This window comes from Glandiceps talaboti, chromosome 16 (assembly GCF_964340395.1).
Source record: "Glandiceps talaboti chromosome 16, keGlaTala1.1, whole genome shotgun sequence".
In the NCBI taxonomy this organism is placed as follows: domain Eukaryota; kingdom Metazoa; phylum Hemichordata; class Enteropneusta; family Spengelidae; genus Glandiceps; species Glandiceps talaboti.
The window spans coordinates 9,728,803-9,754,895 of record NC_135564.1 but is presented as its reverse complement, the minus strand read 5'-3'; the positions used below and the strand labels follow the sequence as shown (position 1 = coordinate 9,754,895).

The 26,093-nt window shown below is 36.3% G+C and overlaps 1 protein-coding gene across 1 annotated transcript; it reads left to right on the top strand.

Annotated features, from left to right (window-relative positions):
- LOC144447455 (protein timeless homolog) lies at positions 1-26,063 on the top strand. Its single transcript, XM_078137486.1, has 31 exons — positions 1-94; positions 986-1,139; positions 2,304-2,484; positions 2,900-3,001; positions 3,887-4,042; positions 4,516-4,649; positions 5,210-5,474; positions 6,917-7,029; positions 7,866-7,970; positions 8,449-8,631; positions 9,506-9,596; positions 9,965-10,010; positions 10,238-10,403; positions 11,338-11,418; positions 12,108-12,205; positions 13,117-13,179; positions 13,758-13,824; positions 14,544-14,751; positions 15,271-15,416; positions 16,280-16,377; positions 16,973-17,034; positions 18,082-18,140; positions 18,844-18,926; positions 19,642-19,796; positions 20,120-20,177; positions 21,224-21,373; positions 22,092-22,160; positions 22,746-22,864; positions 23,155-23,501; positions 24,085-24,734; positions 25,542-26,063. Exons 1-31 carry the CDS (start codon positions 1-3, stop codon positions 25,673-25,675), a joined length of 4,437 nt encoding a protein of 1,478 aa, XP_077993612.1. The 3' UTR covers positions 25,676-26,063.
- Positions 26,064-26,093: the final 30 nt, after the last annotated feature.

Below are 26,093 nucleotides of genomic sequence, written 5' to 3'. Positions count from 1 at the left end.
ATGCCTGAATTGATGAATTGTGAATTATTGGCCACCTGCAATGCATTGGGTTTTTGTGAAGGCAGCACATACCATAAAGAACCTGACTGCTTAGGTTAGTGAAATATTACATCATCAGTAACAACAGTTTCCTTGCTAAAGTTTGGCAGTGTATTGTTTGAGGATCCCGGTGTGTTTTTGTTCAGGGCTGAGGAAATTAAAATCTACCCACGTTCCTTGGACAAGTTTCCTCTACATACATGTATATGTAAGATAATTTGTACTACATTGCAGCAAAAGGTATCAGAATGGATGCTACACTTTTGGCCAATTTCTGCCATTTTTTACATGGGTTCTGAAAACAGCAGGCAAAAAGCTCTGATCCTGGCATTGTGGCAGCATGGGAAATCTGTTGTAAGTTTTGATTGAGAACACAGTTAGAATACATTTATTACCTTGGGGGAACGGGTAGATTTTACCTTCTTACTGTCCTTATCGAAAACACTGCCAGGTTCATCTTGGCAGTAGACTAAATTTAGACTTACATGTTAGTCTGAAACTGTTGAAAGTATGTATTGAGCTGTCATTACTACCAAACCAGAGTGACTATAGCATTTCAATTACAGAGTGACTATAGTGTTTCAATTAGGTGGTATGATGTTTTTACATGCCACACACAATATTGTTTGTTACAAATTACTCAAAACAAACAAAATACAAACACTGAGTGATACAATGTATCAGATACCGTGCATGCACATTATAACATTTTTACATGTTTCCCATTGTGAACATAATTAAACAGTTTTGTGTTTGAATCATCCTTGTTTCATCCGACAATGATGTTGATTTGTGAACCCTGATACACAGTTGAAGAAGTTTTTATAAAAATACTTTCTCTTTTAAAAATATTCAACCATAAAGACTGGACCTTGATTTATAGAAAACATGGATAGCAATTACCTGTTCAATGTTTGTAATGAAATTGAAATATTTGTTTCCGTAGAAACTGTCCGAGATCTGATACGGTTTCTACGAAGGGAAGATGATACTAGAGAGATTCGTCGTCAACTTGGGTATGCTCAGATCGTTCAAAATGACCTCATACCAATCATCAAAGGATATAGTGAAGATGATGAACTCTTTGAAACTGTTATCAGGTAAACATGATGCAATCTTTTTTTTTGTCTACATGTACAGTACAGTTTAAAAATTACTTTCAGAGCAGGCTAGCATTGGGCTAGCTCAGTGCTGACAATAAGCCATTCCACAATGCAGGAAATTGTAGAAATCAGCACCCTCGCTCAAACTGAGGGTGTCATCATATCATAGTATCATTTCTGAAGAGCTTTGTCTCTTGGTATTCTGTAGAAGTGTAAATCAGGATGATTTTCATATTGTTCAGTCATGAAGGAAAGCAGCAGTGCTCTATGATTACCCACATAACCTATACAATGTTACGTATACCCCAAGGTACACACAGACAGGAAGTAGAGCGCCAACATGACAAAATTTGGAAAGACCTATTGCATCATGTAACTGACCCCTCACCAGTATGTAACAGAAATACAGATTTCTAGCTTACTATGTATCTTTACATGTATTTGTCTGCTTTCAGGGGCCTTGTCACTATGACTTGGTGCCCTCTTGCTAGATGGGTAGTGACAAATCCTTTAGGTCACAAGTATTTTCCGGCTGAATGAAGAGAAATATTGGGAATCAGAATAATAATTATACCTCCACAGGCATACTTCATGAAAAATCAGGAAAAGTTATTGCGACTTCTAATGTTTTGACTCATATTTCAAGCACCACAGAACCAGTGATGTATGGTAGACAAGGTTGTGGTGACATAGAGTGACCTCAAAGTACATAGTCCATATTTTCTGTTCAAAGACAATAATTTTGCCTTGTGCATGGTATAAATTATAGTATTAATGTTGTAAGTATGCAGTGGTATCTGGAAATTTATTCACAAGAAAGCCCAGAGTCTAGTAACACCATACATGTATGTTACTTCTCAGCTAGAGATATCATGTTTCTAGCTGACAAGTGACATATGGTTCCATGTCACATGGAAGGGAAAATTGGGGGGTCTAGTTTGGTATTGTTTATGCCATTTTTGCATACATTTGTAAGATGAAGCTGTTTTGTGTGTAGTTTTCAGTATATCAAACAGGCTACAGGTCCAAAAGGAAACGGGGCTTGGCACCCCTACACCTAGTTACACATTTCAGGGAGAAAACAGTTTAACTGCTGTTTGTGTGTTTAAGGACCACAACAAATGTACATGTACATTTTATAAAATTGTACCTCTATTATAGATTGCTTGTGAATTTGAGCCAGCCCACCGAACTTTGCTTTGGGAATAAGATTCCGGAAGACAAGACATTCAGACATTATTTCTTAGAAGTACAGAACCAGCTGCAGGCATGTAAGGAATATTTCGCCGATGAAGAATTCATGGCAGTGTTAGCCAGACAACTCAAGACACTGTTGGATATGGTACAATTATATTCACTTCTATACATATATCTTATTTGATGGTGTCCTTACAGTTGTGAAGAGTTACTATCCAGTGGACCGTTGGGGGGGGGGTCTTGCCCCAGAGGTGCTCACCAGATGTAGTGTCATCCTTGGCAGCTGTTCAGCACTCTTCGAAATGCAGATCTGACTATAAGACTAGAGAAAGCTATGTAAAGTACATCATGTATGTTTACATATGACTACAATACCATTGATGAGTAAAAGTCAGTTACTTTGCCAGGGACCCAGGGTGTTACTGTTAGCCACTTTGCCAGATTCTCTGTCAAAGGTATGATTCGTATGAAAAGTTTATTAGATATCGTCTTTCTGTAGCCTCACATTGTTCAATGACTTTGGCAAACATGATGGTAATATTTTTGTTTGTTTTGACCAGGAATGGGAGGATAGAAGAGAAGAACACACACTACTGATGGAAAGGATTCTACTCCTAGTCCGGAATATACTCCATGTACCAGCTGATCCTAATGAAGAGAAGGTATATGACACAAAATAGCATTGTTTTTGACCTTGATTTTGAAATGTATAACTGATTGACTATCAGGCTTTATGACCAGTTATAGCACATTGTGTTCAAATATCCTTCAGTGATTGGCTTAGATCGTACCATGTAGTATGGATTATTGACCTACATGTATAGTGATCTCAATTTGCATATATGGGGCACTAGTCACATTCTGTTTTCCCTAGGTCATTTTTAATGTAGCACGGAAGTCTTATCAGTGATTTTGGAAAGAATAGGTGCCTGAGAATACGATGTGTTATGAAACACTTATTGTCTTGCCTTAATTAAGGACACTCGTAAATATCATTTACCTCTTGTGCTGTTTTGTAGCAACAGCTTTTTGTTTCTACTTGTTGCTACATGTACATAACAGCCCTTTTGGTAATAGACATTCACGAGTGCCCTCATTGCCAGGCTGACAATAAGTGTATGCTAGAGTCATGATGGTCAAATCGTAAGTTGGAGGTTGTGGAGTCATGATGGTTGACTGGTTAGAATGGTCAGCTTGTAACTGCTACAGTTGCTGGTTTTTACCTTATTGCTGCTATTTGTTTCTTCAATTTGATAAAATGATTTATTCTCTAAAAAAAAGTGTAACAACTTTTTCATCAACATTCTGTTGTAATCTGACATCAAAGTCCTCCACCATTCCATCTGAGTTCTAAAATAAGTTCTGGTACATGACACATAATATATTGAGCCCTGTGGTCTTTAGTTTTCTCATTGTTTTCATCTGGTGAGTTTTGTGATGTGATTTCAGCAAAAAGATGATAGCCAGTGAAGAAGAAGGTTCTGATGAGAGTGGTAGTGAAAATGTATGACTTATTAATAATATTTGTTTTGATATTGCAATTTCAGAGAACTGACGATGATGCCAGTGTACATGACCAAGTCCTTTGGGCAATGAACACTAGTGGTATGGACAAGTTGGTTCTGTACATAGCCAGTGCTGAGGGGGAACAACAATGGTGTATGCATGCTATTGAGATTATATCACTAATGCTGAGGGAACACGTATGTATATGTATATTGATATACATCAACAAAATAATAAATACAAATATTTTTTTCCTGCCGGCCCTAAACTATTTTTTACATATTGAATAGAAAAAAATCACAAAAATTGTGAAGTCTCATAACAAATGCAGAAACTGACATCAAAAATTATCTCGTGACGGATTTGTCCAAATATTATATGGAAGGTATTGCTGTCTTAGTGGAGTAAACAAACCACAAATAAACAGAAAATGATACCCGTTTTCAATAAAACTATGGTTGTTGATTAAACAATCATCTCACTTGAGAAAATTATTTCTTCACCTACAATATTGGGAAGTTCAAAATCTTTAATATCAAATGATGTTATTTTACTCCTTGAATTGGATGTTTCATGGTAAAAGTTGTGATCTGCTAGCGTTTTGATATCATGGCCAGAATGAAAGTGAAATTTATCATGTGACATGTATTCTTCTTTCTAACTGGTGCAGGAACCTGAACAGCTGGCCAAGGCTGGTGTCGGTAGATCAACTGCTGAGAAGCAGAAAGATGACAGTGAGTTAGCCATGATGAGAATCAGAGACCAGGCTGAGAGAAAGTCTAGATTAAAACAATACAGCACAAGGTATGAAAGAAATATATTGTCACACAAATCTATGTAAGATTATGGAGTCATGGTTATGTGGTTAGTGTGGTTTAATAGTTATATGAATCTGCAAGTTACTGGTTTGAGTCTCACCGCTGCTCTTTGTTTCTGAATGGCTAAAGTCCTCAGGCACAATTTGATTTTGAACCAGAATTGTACCCAAGTCAACCCAGTTGTATGATAGACCTGTTGCTGGTTCCAAGATGCATTGCGCATCTCTCCATGCAATGTCATGTCTTGTGTGTATGCGTTGAGGGGTTTGCATGCACTAGTCAGGGGGATGGTTGTCACATGACAGTATCCTGGGTTGCAAACCCCTCCGCGCGTACAGAATACATGGCATTGTATGGAGAGACACGCAATGCATCTTGGAACCGGCAACAGGTCTATAGTTACTGCAGTTAGGATTATTTGTACAAATTCCACAAACTCTGACAAGAATCACCAATATGATCATTGGCATTATTTAGATACAAGTGATGTTATTGTACTTGAATTACTTGCATACCCTGAACTCTTTCCATGTCACATCTGTCCAGACATTCCCGATTTGGTGGAACTTTCCGAATCAAAGATGTCAAATCTATCAGTGATAATGATCTACTGTACCACCGGTCACCAATCAATATAGAAACACTCAGTTTTGATAGAGAAAAAGCACCTGGACGTAAACCACGACACAGACGCCCAATGAAAGATGATAAACTTACCAGGAGATCGACTTTGAGCATTCGACTGTTTTTGAAGGAATTCTGTGTTCTGTTTTTGGAGAATTGCTACAATCCAATTATGCATGCTGTGAAGGTGAGTACGAGTTCTAAACTACTAGCTACATGTATATATCATCGCGTCAGTGCAATAATGTTGTATCTGCCTATACAATTGCATAGCAGATACGACCTTACTGCACTGACGCGACGATATATATATATATATATATATATATATATATATATATATATATATATATATATATAGTTTTGGTAGTACTGGAACTCTTTCTTGGGTGTAACTCGGAGTTTCACGCATATTGCGATCATCAGACACTCTGAGGCCTACTCTCTGGGTGTGCTGTATATATAGAGTGTAGACAATAGAAATACCATCACTATTGTCTGTGTCGGTGGGTAGGTGTTGTATGTGTGGAGGTGTTGGTTGTTATTGTGTGGGTTATTGCTGCATGCCAAACATGGCTACCATAATCAAAGCGCATAACGCCACCATCTCCAACAGCGAAACTAAACCCACTCAAAAACCCTGTAATTGCAGACAGAAAGACACCTGCCCTCTGAACGGCGAATGCCAAACGGAAAACATCGTATACCAAGCCACCGTCCACGGAAAACAAACAAAAGTATATATCGGTCTAACAGAGAACAACTTCAAACAGAGATACACCAACCACAAACAGTCATTCAAACATGAAAAACACGAAAACAGCACAGAACTATCAAAACACATTTGGAAACTGAAAAGAAACAATGAGCCTTTTTCCGTATCCTGGTCCATCAACAAGAAAGCCCAAGCATACACCAATAAAACAAAACGATGCAACCTGTGTTTAACCGAAAAACTAACTATTATTAAAGCAGACAAAAGCTCCACACTAAACAAAAGAACTGAGTTGATATCCAAATGCCGACACGAGAATAAGTTTTATTTGTCCAACTTCAATAGAGCATCTATCACCTAAACTATTAAACCCGTTAACTAACGGACCATCAAAGCCCAACATGGAACAACCCGCCAACACTTACTTGTCCGCACCCAATAACCCACACAATAACAACCAACACCTCCACACATACAACACCTACCCACCGACACAGACAATAGTGATGGTATTTCTATTGTCTACACTCTATATATACAGCACACCCAGAGAGTAGGCCTCAGAGTGTCTGATGATCGCAATATGCGTGAAACTCCGAGTTACACCCAAGAAAGAGTTCCAGTACTACCAAAACTATTACGCTCTGCCACTGCGGTATAGAGCACTGTCTTATAGCAGATTGATACTCACCGAGTTATATATATATATATATATATATATATATATATTATATATATATATATATATATATATATAAACATTTTTGGTTCCAACGTAATTCAAACTTCTTGAACAAGTCCACTCATGGTACAAATCTAGTTGAAGATTCAAGCAGTTTTTGTACTGATTTTAATAGTAATTTACTACCGACTTTTAAGATGTTGTAACTTATGGAATTAATTGTGTTTGCCAGGACAACTTGCTGCATGAGAGAGCTCAGAAGAATGATGAGACTTATTATTTATGGGCAATGAGATTCTTCACAGAGTTTAGTAGACACTATCAATTCAGAGTGGATGTTATCAGGTTTGTTTATTGCAAAACTTTCATTTTTTAATGCTCAATGTAATCTTTCTACCAGGGGCATATTTTTTTTTCACAAAAATTTTCAAGTTTCGCATAACAGGATTTAAATTTTACTGCTTATTACACATGGTCACTTCACCATTGTACACTGTACACTATATCATGATACATACATTTAGTATATTGATGGAATACACATCTTTACGATCATGTCATCGCCACTACTTTCACCTAGCATTTAAAGCCAGCAAACGGATAGTTTGACAAAGCCTGTCGACCCAAACAGGCGTAACATTACTAGTAAATAATAAGAACCCTTGGCCATGGTACAAGAACAAATTATTACTATGGTCACTTCAATCCGATGACATTTTTCTGTATTAATGAATGATTAATTCTCTATTTTTGACCCATCATACTCAACTGTGAGGGCGCTATACTGAACACACTAGTTACATGTCTGCAGGTGACCACAACTAATCCCGTTTTTCCCAACTTGTATTTTTTTATGTGCAAACAAATACCCCCTTGTTGGTAGAGAGAGGACTAATTGATATACACACACACACACACACACACACACACATATACAAATGCACATAAACACACAAACATATACATATGCACACAAACACACACATATACACCACTGTTGTGCAAGAATTTTTAGTGTTTCAGTTATCTGTAATCCGTCTACCAAAGATAAACTTTCCATGACACAAATCTTGTTTGTGAACTCCAATTACAATTGTATTTTCATAGCATTCTTTAACTAACTCCACAAAACTTTTATCGTTGAAGTCTAACAATAACATCATGTTTCCATTCCTTTATAGTGAGACATTTTCAGTACAAAGTTTCCATTATATTGAAAACAACTTACAGTCCTACTACGAAATGATGCTAACGGATAAAAAGGAAATCACTCAGTGGTCAAGAAGGTCAGTTACTATAGCAGCAAGGGTTCGCTGAATCTGTTTTCCTCAAATCAGTAGTGATGAGTATCATGAAATTTACCTCTATGTGCCCTTTTAAGTGAATTTACGATGCCACTGGGCACAGCAGTTTATTTTGATGATACACTAACATTTAGTGTTCTGAGGCTCAAAATTAATAAAAGATAGACCTGCATCTACAAACGACCAAATTCTTGTGAGAATGAATGTTGATGGACTCTGGATTCATAGCTGCTAATTAAGATTTCTACTCACAGCATCAAAACATTTCTTCGAAGGAAATCATCAATTTTTGTCAACTTCTCGTCTGCATTATCAGGGATGGACCAAATATTGTTATGGGCAGCTGGTAGACCTTATGGTCTTAAAAATGAAAGGACAAAATTAGGGACAGGGGAACTGAACAACAGACTCAGAATCTGAAATAAGTCTGATCTCACCTTTGTTTCCTTTTCTTCCCCAGAATGCACCTGGCATTGAAGGCGTATGGAGAACTGTTGATGACGTTAGACACCATGGGATATAGCAAAGACCAATCATTGGTTGATAGTGCTAATGTTATGAAGAGTAATATCTTCTATGTCATGGAGTATAGAGAGATATTTGTCACACTACTGAGGAAATATGACCCAATAAAAATGCCACAGTATGTATAATTGCAACCCTAGATGCAATATACAAGTAACTCTGTAATATGACAGAACCCAGTGACATGCCAGCATCAGTGCAGCACATTTGGTGTATTTGCTTCAGGGTTTGTTTGGAGTTCTCTGTGGTCTTGCTTTCATGAGTGTCATGAGCGAAAGTACAGCAGAAAACACCACATGCATGAGTGCAAATACCCCAACTATTGAATCCATACATGCACTCATGTCATGGGGTTCTGTTATTATTACCGGTACTTAATTATGTACATGACACAATCCACAGCAACAAATGTATAGGATACTTTGTATTTTTGCCGATGTACATAAGAAACTCGATAGTTGATGTCAAATTTTTTAGGCAAATATCCAAACTTTCACTTTTAATATTGTATTTCAAAATGCAGTGTTATGTTTAGTTGATATACAAGTTTGTAACACATGAAAAATGTCCTAATGCAAGTTGGATCAACATTATTAATTGCAGTAAAAAAATATGGCCTTACGGGACTAGTACCATACCAGTCTAATCACTGCTCTACTCTTGAGGCACAGTGATAACTTTATTATTGGCAGGTTGCCAAAGATATAGTTGATGGTTATTGATGGGTTGCCAAAATGATATTCTGATGATTATTGGCAGATTGCCAAAGTTATTGGCTGATGATTATTGGCAGATTGCCAAAGTTATATTCTGGTGATTGTTGGCAGATTGCCAAAGTTATTGGCTAGCAGATTGCCAATACTTAACAAGAGATTTTCATAATTAAATAAGACAGCCAAAAAAAAAATAAAGAGTTCTTTTAACTACAGTTTTGATATTCAATTGATGAATCGAAAGAGAACGTTATATTCTTCTTACTATTTCTCTTTTAGGGCTTTCCTGAAAGATTTAGTTGAGACAAGCCACGTGTTTGTAAAAATGTTGGAAAAGTTTTCCAGAGGAAGAACTAGCGTCATGGTACAAGTAAGTAGATCCAATGAGCTGACCTGTTACATCTCTTTACTCAAGGAAGGCATGCGTTGCAGCTTGAAATCAGCATGCACATGTGCACACACACACACACACACACACACACACACACACACACACACACACACACACACACACACACACATTATACATATATTTAATGTGGACAATGCTGTCTTCAGTCTTGCCCAGTAAGCTATACGAGTACTATATACAGGGTGATTACATTAAGCTCATCATCCTTATCATGCGGACGCATCTGAGATTACGCTAACATTAAGCTAACATTTACCTCTGATGTATGGATGTACTTAAATTAACAAACCATTCATGTTGTTGTTTATTTTTCTCAACAGAAGAAGAAAAGGAGAAGGAAAAAGAAGAAGAAACAACAAAGACAAAACAACAGTGGTGGTGAGAGAAATGTTTATCATGATCAAATTTTAGTTTTCCAGTTTTTATGACATTATCTATGTTGCCATCACTCTGTTCCAACAATTTCCAACCACATCGTTAGATTTAGCATATTTGTGTAAGCCTGATAGGGCTGAACAACATGATGTATCTTACAGTCTAGTTTGCTGAGAATGACTTCCCTGCATATAATTATGAAGTTGGTGTTTATTTTGTGACAGGTGGTGGTGGTCAAGGTGATGACGGTCAGCTACCCCAGGATGAGTTGGATGAACTATGGGACAGAGTCACTAGTGATCTGTCAACCATGTTGCAAGGCAGAGAAGAGATTCCAGAAAATGTTGTACCATTTGATGCAGCTGCTGATATTGCTGTTGAAGAACAAAGGTATGATTTCACATGTTAGCTAACTTTCAAGATTTTGTATTCATTGATTTTTGTATTGCATTTTGAAAAAAATAGGTGTGTGCATATATGAATGATTTGCCATGTTTTTCAAAATTGTTGAAATTGAGTATGTCTTTTTAATAAGAAGCCATCTTGGGTACAAATCTGGTCTATAAGTTTAAGTGGAGTCATGATGGGTGAATGGTTAGAGTGGCCGGCTTTGAATCTGCAGATTGCAGGTTCGAGCCCCGTCGCTGCCATTTGTTTCTGAATGGCTAAAATCCTTGGGCAAGGTTTGAACCACGATTGTGCCTCAGATAACCCAGCTGTATAATTGGGTACCTGGTTATAGATTTAGGTCTATGCTAGGGATAATAATAACTCGACCCTCATGAAAAGAGGCATTATACCTATGAGGCTATCGAGTCTAAATAAGGATTATTATTATTATTATTATTATTATTATAAGTGTGGAAAATACAATTAAGGTCGTGCATTTAAAAAGTGATCATCAGTCAAATATTTGAGTATTTTAGTTTTGTATACAAAAGATTACACTCGGACACCCTAGTGGTTAGAGCTCAAGATTACATGTAGCAGTTGGGAGGTTATGGGTTTGATTGCCACTGGAGGCAGGGGATTTTTTCAGTGATCTGAACCAGAGTGTTCTACAGACTTGATGGGTAGGCTGTATCATGCAGCCATGTCTCTCACACAACCCGACTGCAATGACTCAAAAATCTGTTAAAACTTGCATAGCTTTCCCTGCCATATTTTTATGGCAAACCCTGTAAAATGTCTGGAGAACTATCCTTCAAAAGTGCACCAGGCTTTTCGTTGCTTGTGTGGTCTTAGTATGTGAAACAGATGTGTACTGACTTGATAAGTAACATGACTTATTTCTTATCTTTTTCTCTTGTGATTATTGTAACAGGGCAAACGCCATGATTCAGATACAGCAAGTCATACACAATGGACAACCAGGTGATGCCATAGCACTTCTCAGAGCAGCAAGGTATGTATGTATGATGTGATAAATTCTATAGCTAACAAAGTATAGTATTCAGTAGTTCTTGGTATTCACTGGCTCCCTGTGGTGTAGTGATGAAATCTCAGGATTAGCAGTCGGTAGGTCATGGTTTCGGATCCTACTGGAGACAGGGGATTTATCTGTGACTGACCCAAACCCAGGGTGAGTGTTCTACACACTCAATAGGTACATGTGTAGGCTGTATGTATTCGATAGGTCATGTTTTTATGCCCACTGGAGACAGGGAATTTTTCTGTGACTGACTCCAACCCAGGATGAGGGTTCTACAGACCCGATGGGTAGGCTGTATTACAATTTACTCAGCCATGTCTCATTCACAAGATTAGAGTGAATGAAAATATTTCTTGGTGTTTTCTTGGTGTACAAAAATATTTTAGGAAGACAGTTTTTTAGTGCATGTGAATCAAAATATTTCTAGTATACCGGTACTACCATAAATTACATTTTGATTTTGATGTGAAAGGCTGTCAAATGTGTATGTCCTTTGATATCTGAGAAGCATTGATAGTCAAACCGGTTTCCAATATCAACATCTGTTGTAATATCAACAATCATACTTGTACATAAAATTATATGATAAATGTTCTTAGAATTATTATGTAAGTGAAAACATTGGGTTGTTAGAACCAATTTGTAAATTTTTACTCCATCAGAGAGGTGTGGCCAGAAAATGACATCTTTGGTGCAGCTGATATCGGTCCTGAAGATGAATTTATGGCACTAAGAGAGATTCACTATGCAAATTTACCCAGTAAGTAGTGTACATGTATGTATGTATATCAGTGTGTTGTCCAATTTGGTGAGAGGGCACACTTTTTCACATGTGCTAGACTATGCATTTATGTATGAGTGGAATGATATGATATGATATGATGTGCGCTTTATTGTCATATATATATATGTATATATATATATATATATATATATATATATATATATATATATATATATATACAAAATACACAAGTTATGGTACGGAGCCGTTACTCAGAGTTTCACGCTTGAATGCGATCATCGGACGACTAAATTTTAACGGAAATTCAAGTGACTGAATTCGAACTCGCAGAAGAACTGGTACCCGGATGTGATGCGCGTTGAGGTTTGACATGGTAGAATGAAAGAATGTATTTGTTATCATGGCGGCACTTTGAAATCAGTTCTGATCGTTTATTAAGGAGTCCTAATTTATTTGCACTGATGATGAACATCTTCTCTGTAAGACACAGGTTGCACCTTTTTGTTGCATTAGAGTAGGCGGCTGCATGGGCAATGATAGCCCAGTTGATGGAATACTGGTGGCCCGACTCCTTTATTTTCCAGACACACTTTGAAAGTTCAGTACAATTTCCATATTTGTTATTGGCGAAAGAACACTTGTGGTTGTCGTAACGCGTTTTGAAGCTGTTTTCTGTTGAGCCAATGTAGGATTTGGTATCTCTGTTGTTTATTTTGACCTGGGCCCTGTAGACGATATTATCTGATCGGCATTTCCCATCAAGCGGGCAAGTTGATTTAATAATATCCACCAGTTTTAAATATTTAAGTTACTATCAAAGTCCACAATATATATCCATTGCGTTGATATCATTTAAACCCCCATAGTCTTACTATACAGTCACTTATTTTTGCAAACTATTTATAACTTAATTCATTTTTTTTTAGGATTAAATCAAGGACCTGCTGAAAATGAAGAAGAAATGAATGAAGAGGAGGAAATAGATGAAGGTATAAATGTGACTGTAATGTCATTGTGTTTTTGGGGGTAATGTGACTAAAAAAAGTAGTAAATAAAATGGATTTTTGTAACATCGCAGGAGTTGTTACTGAAATGAGATATTCAATCATTTTTCTTCATATTGTCATTCTCGCAAAACAGAGCTGTTATTTCTTTTGTAACACTGCGAAATAACGGTGCCGTAAAAGAGGCTATGGTTTACAGCGATGCATATTTTCAACTTCTTTTTTATTGTTGTCTACATTGAAGCATGTACTACCACTATACTATCACTTGATGATCAAACCCTATTAACTTCCCAAATATTGATAAGTTGTCTAATTGATACATCTGCAATGGAGTAGTAATGGAGTAGATTTGCATGAAATTAATAATAGTTAAAACGAACAGCACCTATAGCAGCCACAATTTTTTTTTTTTACTTTTTCATATGGACCTCAAGCATCTATTAAATTTTGAACGAAATGATTAAAAACCTGAGTGAGATCATATGTCGACGATATAACGTGATTACATGGAATCATACTGTCTGTGCTTAATGTCATGTTTGTTTGTTTACCTTAAACAGAAGAGGAGGAAGGGATAGAGACTGTGCGCAGTGAGGAGTCATTTAATTTTGAAGGCTATGTGAAAAGGTAGGTATACTGTAATATATATTCAATCTCTGCTTAATTCTCTTCTTAAGTAAGTTACAATGGTATTTGGATGTCTGTGCGCTTCAAACAGTGATGTGCTGCCCATGGAGTCATGATGGTTGAATGGTTCGCATAACTGGCTTGTAATCTGCGGTTTCAGGTTCAGGCCTTGCTGCTGTTATTTGTTTCAGAGTCCTTAGTCAAGATTTGAACCACGAGTGCGCTGCAGTCAACCCAGCTGTATAATTGGGGACCTGGTAGGATAGAGGAATTTTCCCATATGTCACAATGGCTGCAGTCGTGGGATTGTATCCTCCCTGGATGTTGAGGACATTAAAATGGTTGCTGTGTCATTAACGGTGTGCACCAGGAGGTGTAATAATTGTAAAACAATTTGAGAGCTGTGTTGGAAAGCGCTATATAAGAAGTCAGATTATCTCATATTGTATGTTCTTGCAAATTTCACTTAGTTTATCCACAGCTTAAAAACACTTTCTGACTTTGCTTGCATCGTACTGACATTAGGCTAGCTCAGCATTTTACACTGGGCAGGCATTTCATAGACATCACCAACATGTGTCCAACATCGTTGACCATTGAAGACATATTGAAAGTTCAATGCTAAAAACCCTGTGCATCATAACCTGTGTAAGTCACTTGATCTGCCAAGCTGATAAACACTTTTGGGTAATATGTGTCTATTTGTATTTATTTGCTAGGTTTTCCCATCCAGGTGTGCTGAAGGCATATGTAACCATACTGGCCAATTATAGAAAGAACTCACTATATACCAATCATTGTATTATTAAGATGCTACACCGTGTAGCATGGGATTGCAAAATGGTACCATTACTCTTCCAACTATCCTTATTCCGTGTTTTCCAGAAGATTGTGACTGATCCAGCAGTCTCTTCTCCTCATTTGAAGGTCAGTGACAAAACTAATGATTTTTTACTCCCGAAGGGGGAGCTTATAGGGGAATGCCACTCCAGGAAATGAAATCATTTTCATAAGCTATGAGTTCTGGAGAGTCATTTCATGATTTTACATCACTTACATATTCAGAGATGTTTTACATTGAAGGGTATAGGCACTCGGGACTCATGAATATTCAGTGTGCAACTTGAATACATTATTTCTGCTGACTCCCATGATGCAATAGCTTATAGCAAAGATAGCCTATAAAGGCATAAGATCAACTTGATGTCTCTCTGAAATCACAAGTAATTGTAGGCGTGATAACATAATGAATTGACTCTACAATTACCCACTTGTGTAATCTACCACACTGAAGAACCATAGATTTAGTTTGCGTCTATCTTGGTAAACCGAAGGCTGGATTACCAGTGTCGTAATTTTGCTGTGAGATCGCATCACATGTATTAAAAACAATCTATAAATCTTGATGATAAAGTCTTACAGAGTTTATTTTTTCATTTCGTCTAGGAGGCGGCTAAGTTTGCCAAGTTTGTGATGGGTCATTTTTTCACAAGACTAGAAAATAATAAGAAGTTGTTTGTAGAGATTTTATTCTGGAAAGACCACAAAGAAGTTTATGAATTAGATGAAGGTTATGGAACTGCTAAAGATATGTAAGTATTTTGATGTACAGTATCCTCTCTGAATAAGATAACATAGAGCTCCTTTCAAATTTCTGTGTTCCTACCTAAACCAGGAACTAAAGACACTGAGAGAGAGCCCTCTTCAATGTCTATGTTCTCTGTAAGGCCTAATTAAAAAAAATTGTGTGGTTCCGGTTACGCTCAATTTTAGAATATGTGGGGTTGGTAGATTTTTTATTTTATTATATTTCTTTTCTGTGTGACTGTCTAGTTCAGGTTTTCCATTGTTTTCCAAATTGTCTCTGTGTTTTTTGTTTCTTCCTATCAGATGTACAGCCATTACAGATTGAAAGAACAGTTTCGAATGTCTTTTAAGATGATTGTAGTTTTCACATTCACTATTTCTCTTGAGAGTTCACAATTTTTGCAATTATATTATATTTTTCTTGAATACGTAAGAAAAAAGTTTAGGGTTGGCAGTGAAAAGCGAGGTGGGGGTCGTGTAACTGGAACCAAACAGTTACATTTTTTAGGCCTAACCAGGGTAGTAGGAGTACTTTTGTAATTTCTGTGATCTCTCTGAACAAGGTACCATGGGTACTCAGAGCCTTCTTATAAAACCACAACAAGGTAACAGAGACATTGCACAATATCCTAATTTATATGTTCTCCCTGATCAGAGTTGTAGTATCACTAGTGACTTAGCCTTATTGTAATATCTGTTTTTTTCCTTGAACAAGATATCAGAGTTACTCAGCCCTGTTGTACTGTGTACTCTTATTAAGATCATTCAGCAATAGTGAAAACATTCCTTTTAAAATGACACCATCGAATCTTTATCCTGAATACTTAATATTTACTTTATACATCGTTTACTCTAATCATCAATTTAGTAAACGAGGTGGAGGGGGTACAGAATGGAAAGAGGAGGAGGAGGAGGAACTAAGACAGTTATATGAGGAGTATAGAGATAAGGATGATGAGGATGAGGGTAAGTATTAAATTAATCTTAGTCTCAGTTTTACAGATTTGAAATTTATGGAATATAACTGTCATTGAGAACAATCACAAATAGGTTATCAATACCCTGAAGAATCCCTCTCTGATTTGCCAGCCCAGTGTGAGTTTTATGGCCTGGGTTCGTGAAATGCCAGGAGAACTTGAAATTCAATTGAATGTGAGCTATTTTGTAAAAGGCCTTAGGCCACAGATTTCAAAACTTAACTTGCGCCTTTTCTTCCATTTTCTTTTTTTCTTGAGATATGAATTTCTTTCTTTTCCAGCGATGTAAGTGTATTCCTTTGTGTGTGTGATAAATAAATAAATTAAAAAAATTAATGAATAAAAAAGTGTTCTTATCAAACCATGAAATCTACGTATAAAGCAAGTTTAACTACAAGATGTGTAGTCTTGTAGTTCAAACATGCTATACTCTGTGCGATTAAATCCAATTCATTTGTTTACTTACCCTGTTTCTAACAGGTTGTGTTTGTTAATGTTTGCCTGTCGCTGGTTGTACACAAATGTTTGTTGTGGTCAATTTTGTGTTTCTCTAATATCAATTTTTCCCCTTTTTGCTTCGTTAGGTACAGATGTGGTTGATCGTATCATGGAGCATATTATTGATGATACAAAGTCAAGACGACAGGTACACTATTGCCAAATTAAACGATTTCAACATTAGTTGTAAGAATCGATGCATGCCCTTGCAGGGCTCAAAAATGAGCAGTAGTCCAAGGCATATAGACTATTAAACATCATATCTAGATTTAGGCAGATTACAATACACAAGCAGTTCAAATTGTTTAGTATTGAGCTTTCGATCTGTCTTTGTCGACGATCCTCTTCAGTATGACAAATTCTGACCACTAGATGGCGGTATGATCAGCTGATTGTAGATGTTAGGTACATTATAGTTCAATGTCTCTGTTTATCTTGGGATTGTAGTTTCTGCTGTTGATAGCCTTCCTGATCTTCCTCAGGAAATCATGTGGGAACCCGAATGTATCAGTATGAAGACAGTTCCAGTGAATGTTATGATTGTAGCTACAAGGAGTGTTCAGCTACAGATTTTTTTCTACATTTAGCAGTAATCAAGGTTACATAGACTACTAAACAATAAACATACCAAGACTACAAAATTTATAAGGTGGTAGTCTGTTAGACCAATGGAAATCAATAGAAAATTGTTGTTGAAACAGTTCACTTGGCTAAATCTAACCAGGGCTGAAAGTCAAATTCAAATCCTGCATTGTCAAAATTACTTCGTCTAACAAATAACCCTTCTGTCTGTCTGTCAGCTATAAAATAATCCAGATATTAAGATAGACATAGAAGCTGGGGAATTGTTAAAAAAAAAACTTATTGAAAATCTTAAATGCTGTAAGTTATTTCAAGTACATGAATAGGGAACTTGCAATCCAGACTGAGCATGCTCAGACGCAAAGGACTATGGGATTATCTGTGGTTATCGTAATGCCTAATCTGGAGCTACTGATGAAATTAACCTCCCACAATTGTCAGGGTAACTATGAATTGATCATTTGTGGTTACAAACAATATAACAATATTGTTTATAATACTAATAGGTTAGTATTTATTATCACATTTCCCATGATGCAACATTCAACATGGCGGGTTTGCAAGTTCCCTTTTGAGATAACATTTTGTACATCTATCTGATTATTTTTTATAGATTATCAATCAAATGGTGAGACAGGGACTGGTTCACAGTGCTGCTGATTTAAGGAAAAAGTAAGTTGATTTCTGTATTTGTAAAATGAAAGAGAATAACATTGGGATTAGAAAGTAACACTTACTAGTAGTCTAAGGCTATCCTTCACCAGGTGTTAATGTTGTTTGGAGGCATTATGTGTCCACTTCTCCTACCATGAGCACAAACTGCACACACTAACATGATAGTGATATTTGTTGGTAGCCAATTCCAAAATGAAATATGTCTACATTTTTTTTTCAAATGTAGAGTACAATGTACACACTAACAATGATAAATAGATATTAATATGGTGTGAAAGAAGTTTATTACAGGTAATTTGTTTAGAAACATTAGATTAGTATCATGACATATGATCTTAATAAGTGATGGAGGCTAAATGTGTACATATTTCACTCAAAAACTACAACCTGTAAATATAATCGACCATTGATTAACAGATACAATGTCTTTTTATAAGTAAGTGAACAACTTTAGTGAATTTATCTTTGGGTGCTTGATAATAATGTTCCAGTTGCAGCCACTCCAGGTTTCACAGGATTTCCATTGTGTTTCCAACCAGTTGGATTTGAATTTGAACAAAATTCGAGCAAAAGTTATAGAAGCTGGTATGCAAATGTTCAGTCATAAAGACTATTTGGCAGTACCATGTTTGATGTGGATACTACAGTCGTCACTTTTGAGTATGTATCGACATGGTTCATCATTTTCTGTTTTTGTCAGGTCAAAGAAAAAAAGGCCTTTATGGAGAGAAGAGCAAGAGTTAGAATTACGTACATTATTTGATAATTATCGAGAATCAGACGGTAAGATAATACACTAAAAATTTGATAATTTAAATGGTGGGAGAGATAACAATCAAAACATATTTGCGTTTGAAACCATGGCATTAGTGATTTAAAACTCAAATGTTTTCTTCTGTACTGATGTTGAGACACTGAATTGTGAAAATTGAGAATACAATGTTTTTGTAACATAAATCACACTAATAAAATCATGTGAACATACAGATAAAGTATCTGACAGAACCCCATGATGCATGAATACAAGAGTAGTGTACTCTCAGGGTATTTGCAGGAGCGCTTGCAGTGTTCTCATTGGTCGTACTTTTAAAGTGTTGTAAGTGAAAGTAAAGCAGAAAACACTGTAAGCACTAGTGCAAATACCCAAAGTTTCCCACACTGGAACTCATACAGAATGGGGTTCTGTTACATGTACAATTTATGTTTGTCCAAAACAGCAAATTTCCATAAAAATCATAATATGCAATCATCACATTACGTATACGACAAGGAACTAAATAGATACTCATTTGCATATCATTTGCATACTGGTATGGAATAATGTTTTCACTATTGTACTGCAGTGCAAGTACCACTAGTTTGCATGTGGCCCGATGCAAGTAACCACTTGTACATATATATTACACAAAATCATGACCTGTTAGAAGTTTGTTATCAAAACATAAAATACAACAAGACTGAACACAGCCTTTCCTTGAAATGATTTCTTCCCAAATAGATGTTCTTGGAAACATACTGGAGAATATGACTGACAAGCGATCAAAGGGTGCAGTTACAAAAAAAATCCTGGAGATGGGCTTGGTTATGGATAAGAAAGAATTGTACAAGAGGAGAAAAAGGAAGTCAGACCAACCAAGGAAGAAAAAGCAGAAGGTAAATTATATTTCTAGTTGCAACCTGCTGTGTTGGACTGAAGGCAGTTGAGAGATGTTTTACACTGTTAGGGTATAGGCACTCAGGACTCGTGAATATTCAGTGTGCAACTTGAGTATATTATTTCTGCTGACTCCCATGATGCAATAGCCCAAAAGGAAGGACACCTTATAAAGGCACTAGATCAACTTCATATTTCTCTGAAATCGCAAGTAATTGTAGGTGATTTAACATCATAAAATGACTCTCCAGAACCCATACTTTTTGAAAATTTCCTGGAGTGGTATTCCCCTTTCACCATACCTGTTTTTATTGTATTTCAGGAAGGCTTCATAAATGACGATGATGATGATGATGATGAAGAGGAGAATGAATATGAAGGTAAGTTGTACAAATGAAAGTACGCAGTTTGAGCCATGCAATTCAGATGGTTCCTTAGTGCTTACCTATTTTGATAAAAATATTGGGTACCAGTTATGGAAAAAAATGTTACTCAGTTTATCTTTTGTCTCCTTTCTAAATCACCAACCCATCTTAGTTAAGTTTAAGGCCAATGTCAGATTAATATTAAAGTTATGAGGGAATACCCTACCGGGAGATAGGACTAGCTGTTTCAAATATGAACACATGCAATGTATCAAAGCTAGTGAGGGCTGTCAGAGAGTGTTTGGCTTTGCTAGTTTGAATGAGGGAGCACCATACGGGATTTGACTAGATGTTGGGCCAAATAAATGTAAAAACAAAGAATGTTGCAAAGTCAGGGCTGTCATAGAGTCTAAGCATATAGCTGTTTGTACATTTAACTCTTTCTTGTAATTAATTAACAATTAAAATCTAATCATTATCTACATTCTGTTGTGAAACCAGCTACAACTAAATTTTACCAAGTGTCCAAGTTTAAGCTTGTCTCAAGCTCTTCTAAAACTACCTACTAGCAACAAGTCTCTGTATTTATCAGTGTTGTCTTTCTCCCAGGTGTTCAATTGTGAGCAAATTGTTGATAAGGTTAAGACCATGGCTAGCTACTGTACTAGACATATTTTATTACACACACACACACACACACACACACATGTGCACACACACACACACACACACACACACCTATGCAGTAATCTAACAACGTGACTGAAAACTGTGAACTCGATGCATGGCTGGTGTTCTGTGTATGTTACAAGCCATGTGGGAGTGTGTAGTGATAGCCAGATTTATGTGATTGTCAGTTTGTCTTAAGAGTGATCAATGAGGTAAATTTCAGTAGCTCAAGAAAAGTGGGTAGTTTTAGCACAGCTTGTGACATGCAAATTGGGATGGTTGAAAGAATTGTGTGGTACATATATAAACTGCTGCCCAAGGCATAGACATTACTGGTCAATAGTTTTTTTTATGTCATTGTATTTCCTCATCCATCTTTCTGAAATTTATAGAACAAATTCCATCAGATGATGATGATGATGATGACAAAACCGATAGCAATAGAGAATCAGGAAGTGATAGTAATAATGATAATGAAGATAATGGTGACAACTTAGGAAGATTGAGCCTGCCACAACAGTTATTCCAAGTGTGCAAACAAGGTAGGTGCACGCATACACAGACTGGTATCTTAAATAAAGATTGCTAGTTTTAAAAGGTTCAGTTACCTTTTGTAGGGCATGCCACTTTGCAAGAACTAGTGTTGGTATATACTGTATGAACAAGCAGTGGTCCAAACACTGGTAAATAAATGTATGATTTGGGTTGAGGTATTTCGGTTTTATCAAATGGTTTTGAGAAGTACTAGTATAGACAACGTAAAGTATTTTGGAGACACATAAAGTTCAAACAACCATAAATGTTTAAGTGATGAATTGTCTTAACTGATTTTAATGTGAAATGCGCCTCCAAAATAAAGTTTAAAGTTTGATTGATAACTTCAAGAATTTTAAAGGTATGTTCAAGAAAACCTTAAACTATTCCCAGTTAAAATAAAACATGAAAGTCAGGGGTCACTGTGAAATGTTTTGATGGTCAACATGTTATCAAAATTTAGTCATTTTCAAATCCAATATACTATGTTAATATATGATGGAATTTGTTCTGTACAATTCAGTGACCATTTAATAGGGGAAAAAAACTGTCAATTTCCTTGAAAACAAGGCGATGAACCCTCAAATTTCTGTTATTATTTCGAAAGTATGAGGAACAAACTTTCATATGGTAAAGTATGGAGAGATTTGAAGAACTTTGCTTTTCGAGGAAACTCACCACGAGGTGCATTCTACATACTGATCATACATTTATTATACTTGACAGGTTTTACTGAGCAAGTGAAATGGATTCTGACTGGTTTAAGAAGGACTGCAGATGATCGCGAAGAAGAGGGTGAGTTTATGTATCTGATTAGGATTTTGTGTACATGCATATGACCTCAAAAATCATCAAAATTTACTTTTTAGTCAAATGTTTTAATCTTTAAATGTCCATATCCAAGTTGGATTAAAATTGGGGTGAGAAGTGTATTGTGCAAAACTATACAGAAGGTTGGTCTTGAAATGATTCAATCTAATAGTTATGGCTCAGTGATTAGCTATCAAATGTAACTTGTTAGGCAAACCTTTTCAGACTTTATGCAAATACAGCCAGTTTCATGTAAGTGTTCACCGGTTCTGTTTGATACAACCATGCAGGACCCAATAAGAAAGTACATTTGCTATAGTTTAAGAACAAGATCGCAATTTCTTGCTACATTTAGTTTGAATGAAATAAATCATGTACTGCAACTAAATGTGGACGTGTGGGTGCCAGTTTTTTGATGTCTGCCTGGTGGCATATTAGTTCATTTACTGTGATTTAGACAAGAAATTGTATTCATTTGATATTGTCAATTTGTGTATAGGTATATGTAACAAATATGACGTATTGGCAGGATAAGAAATTAAACACTGCTCCATTTTTTTGGTTCTTTAGGAGACACTACAGCAGTTCCGATAGTTCCTCTGTCAGAAGAGAATGAGCAAGCCATGGAAAGTAATGTGTTCACTTCCTTCCTAAAGAAAATGGGATTGGCACCACCATCAGATCATCAGGTAAACATACAGAATTGTCTTTGATTCAGGTTGATAACCTTTCAATACCTTAGTCTTACAACGAATAACAGGCAAGCATTTACAAACAGAACTTGTTACAAATAGGGAAAGTAAATAAGTGACTTGGATCAATAACACTTGACACAGCATGTTGGGACTACAGAGATGTATATCTAATTTTAGGGTTTGCGTTTTGTAGTACCAAGACAGACTTTGTAAGGTAGAATGCAAAGTAGTCAGCTGCTTAATTTTGTAACAAATATACTCAATTTTTTTAAAAAAAATTTAAGGAAATTTTCTGGCGAATCCCTGCTGACTTCACACCTGATGACCTCAGAGATCTGGCAGATTCCATTGAAGGAATGGGTGAAGGGGATGATTCTGAGGGACAGGGACAAAGGAAGAAATCTAGTGCACGTCACAACAAGCTGAAAGAATTGGCAAACGCAAGAAAGAAAGACAGGAAGGCAGAAGAAAAAGAGAAAAGAAGAAAACGATTATCAGAAAAGAAAGCGATTGCAGCTGTAGTGGGCGAAGGAGATGGGTTAGATGAAACAAGAAAGTCAATGACAAGTGGAAAAAAGAAACAGAGACGAGTAGTGAAAAGAGATTTAATAGAGTCTTCAGAAGATGAAAGGTAAAACCGGGTTTTAGACTAGGGATTTAAAAAAACAGGGCCCAAATTTAATTTATAAAATACAAGTAGTCAGCAGTATGTAAGGTCCTATGTCACTTCCACCTAAGTTCTGATCAATGCCAGCTCCATACTGATGGGTGAAAAAAGAATGAAACCAACACTTTTTATTGCATTTAACATCCAAGTTTTCACAACACTGGTAATCCAGCCTTCGGTTTACTAAGATAGACGCAGCCTAAATCTATCGTTCTTCAGTGTGGTAGATTACACAAGTGGGTGATAGCAGTTCCTCAGCTGTGCAATTCTAATCACCCTGTGATCAAGATAGTGTAAACATTGGAAGTCCCAAAACACAACACTGCAAGTTTATGGAAGTTGAACTCCCTACTGAGACTATAATTAAACGAATATCCATTCAATAGTTTATCACTGTTGTATATCAACATGTTTCTACAATAGTTTTAGTGTGCCTATCTTAGTAAACCGAAGGCTCAATTACCATAGTAACTAAACATAGTAAATTCACAAGCTATCCTCCTTTATTTGTATCTTCATTGACAATTGTCTCTGTTTTGGTATATAGGTTTGAGTCTGAGAAGACAGTAAACCTTACAAGTAGTCTCCAGCAGAATTCAGATAGGGATGAGGAGAGTGGTAGTGAGAGGATGCTGCAGAAGAAACAAAACAGGATGATTTCTAGTGACAGTGAAAGTGATAACGATGTATCATCCAAGAAAAGTCACAAAAATAGAGTCAGAAAAGAAAAACAAGAAAAAAGAAAACCCAAACGTATCTCTGCTGAACAGGCCAGAAAAGTCATCAGTGATGAAGATGATGATGATGATGATGATGATGTTGATAAAGATGTTGCTAGGCGAACAAATGATGAAAAGAAAAACACCTCCAAGTCAAAGAGAGTTCCTTCAAGTGATAGTGACAGTGATCTTGATAAACAGAACAAATATTTTGATAACAGTTTTGAGGAGAAAAAGAGTACTTTGGAAAAAGCCAGCCCCAAAATTTTGTCAGGTGATAGTGACAGTGATGATGAACCACTTAGTCGTAAAGTACTCGGTAATGATATCAGAGATGATGATCAGACTGAGGAGACACCTGTACCGGAAGATACCATGCATATGAACTTGAGGTTGTCGAGTCTTGACAGTGATGATGAAGTTCAAACTAACAACAATGATGATGATGATGATGATGATGACGACAATGATAATACAGGTAAAATAATAACCAAAGGTTATAAATATGATAATTTTGGTTTTTATATAGCCCTTTCCCTCTCTTTACTCAAAGCACTTTTATTATAACCTGACATGGAGAAATAAGGACATAATGGCCCTTTAGACTTTCTCAACTCCCTGGCCAGCATACAATCCATGGCAGCCTCTGTAAGTGTAGTAAAAGCATTCATATTGAAGCCACTATCCTACCAGGTACACAATTATACACCTGGGTAGTCTGAAGCACAATTCGCACATGTGGTTCAAATCTTGTGATCTGCATTTGAAAATCAGCACCCCAAAAGTGCAATTTCAATTTCATCTGGTAACTATTGACCCCTAAATAACATGAACAATGTCTGATGATTTTCCTTGAATTTATTATTGGCTGTCTGATCAAAAAGAAATCACCAGTTAGGTGAAAAAACATAATTGTGTGTTTCTGATAACATGGTCTCAGAGAATAGGGTAGGTAGGGATTTTATTTTTATTTTATTTTATATTTTTAATTGAAAAATATTGCTTCGACCCAAAACAAAACTATTGGTCAGAATACCCCTTCTGTGATAGTTTGATAAAATACGTCACTGGGGAAAGAAAACAGATGTTCATGAATGTCAAGAAGACAATAAAATTCTTACCTTTTTGTTTTAAATGTTTTTAAAAAAATGTTTAGGGTGGGCAGCTGAAACTAGGGTCGGTCGGGTTATTGGAAACACACAATTTTTTTTCTTTGTTTTGCTTTACAGCTAGTAGCTGCATTTTAATCGATTTTGTTTCTATTTTTCACTAATTCTTGTTATAGCAGCAGCAAAGAAGCCAGTAAAAAGACCATACACTGCTGTCCCTAGCGACTCTGATTCTGATGAGGAGGAAAATATACCACTGAAGAGAGTAGTGAGAAGAAAAATTGAATCAGACAGTGATGATGATGACTGATGCCAGTGATGGACAATAACAATCCATGAAATCCTGGAATTTCAAATCATTTTCCCACAGATGGACAAGAATGATCCTTCAAATCAAAGAATTTCAAATTGACAAGAACAAGCCTTGAAATCCTGGAATTTCAAATCATATTTTTTGAAACTTCTAGGCTAAGTAATGGGTTCTGTTATTCACTGTTGAAAACAAAAATGATGAAATGTTCACTGTACAGAATGTTGACCATTCCATGGCATATGGTGTGCCATGGAAAAATTCCATGGCAGTTTGTTTGGGAAATGCACCACAAAATACATATGGAAAGTTACAGTAGACAATGAAAACTCCTGGAAATGACTGGAGAATCCTGAATTCCCCTTCCATATGTAACATATTTAGAAAGTATGAGAAGTTTGATTAAAAGAATGAAAGA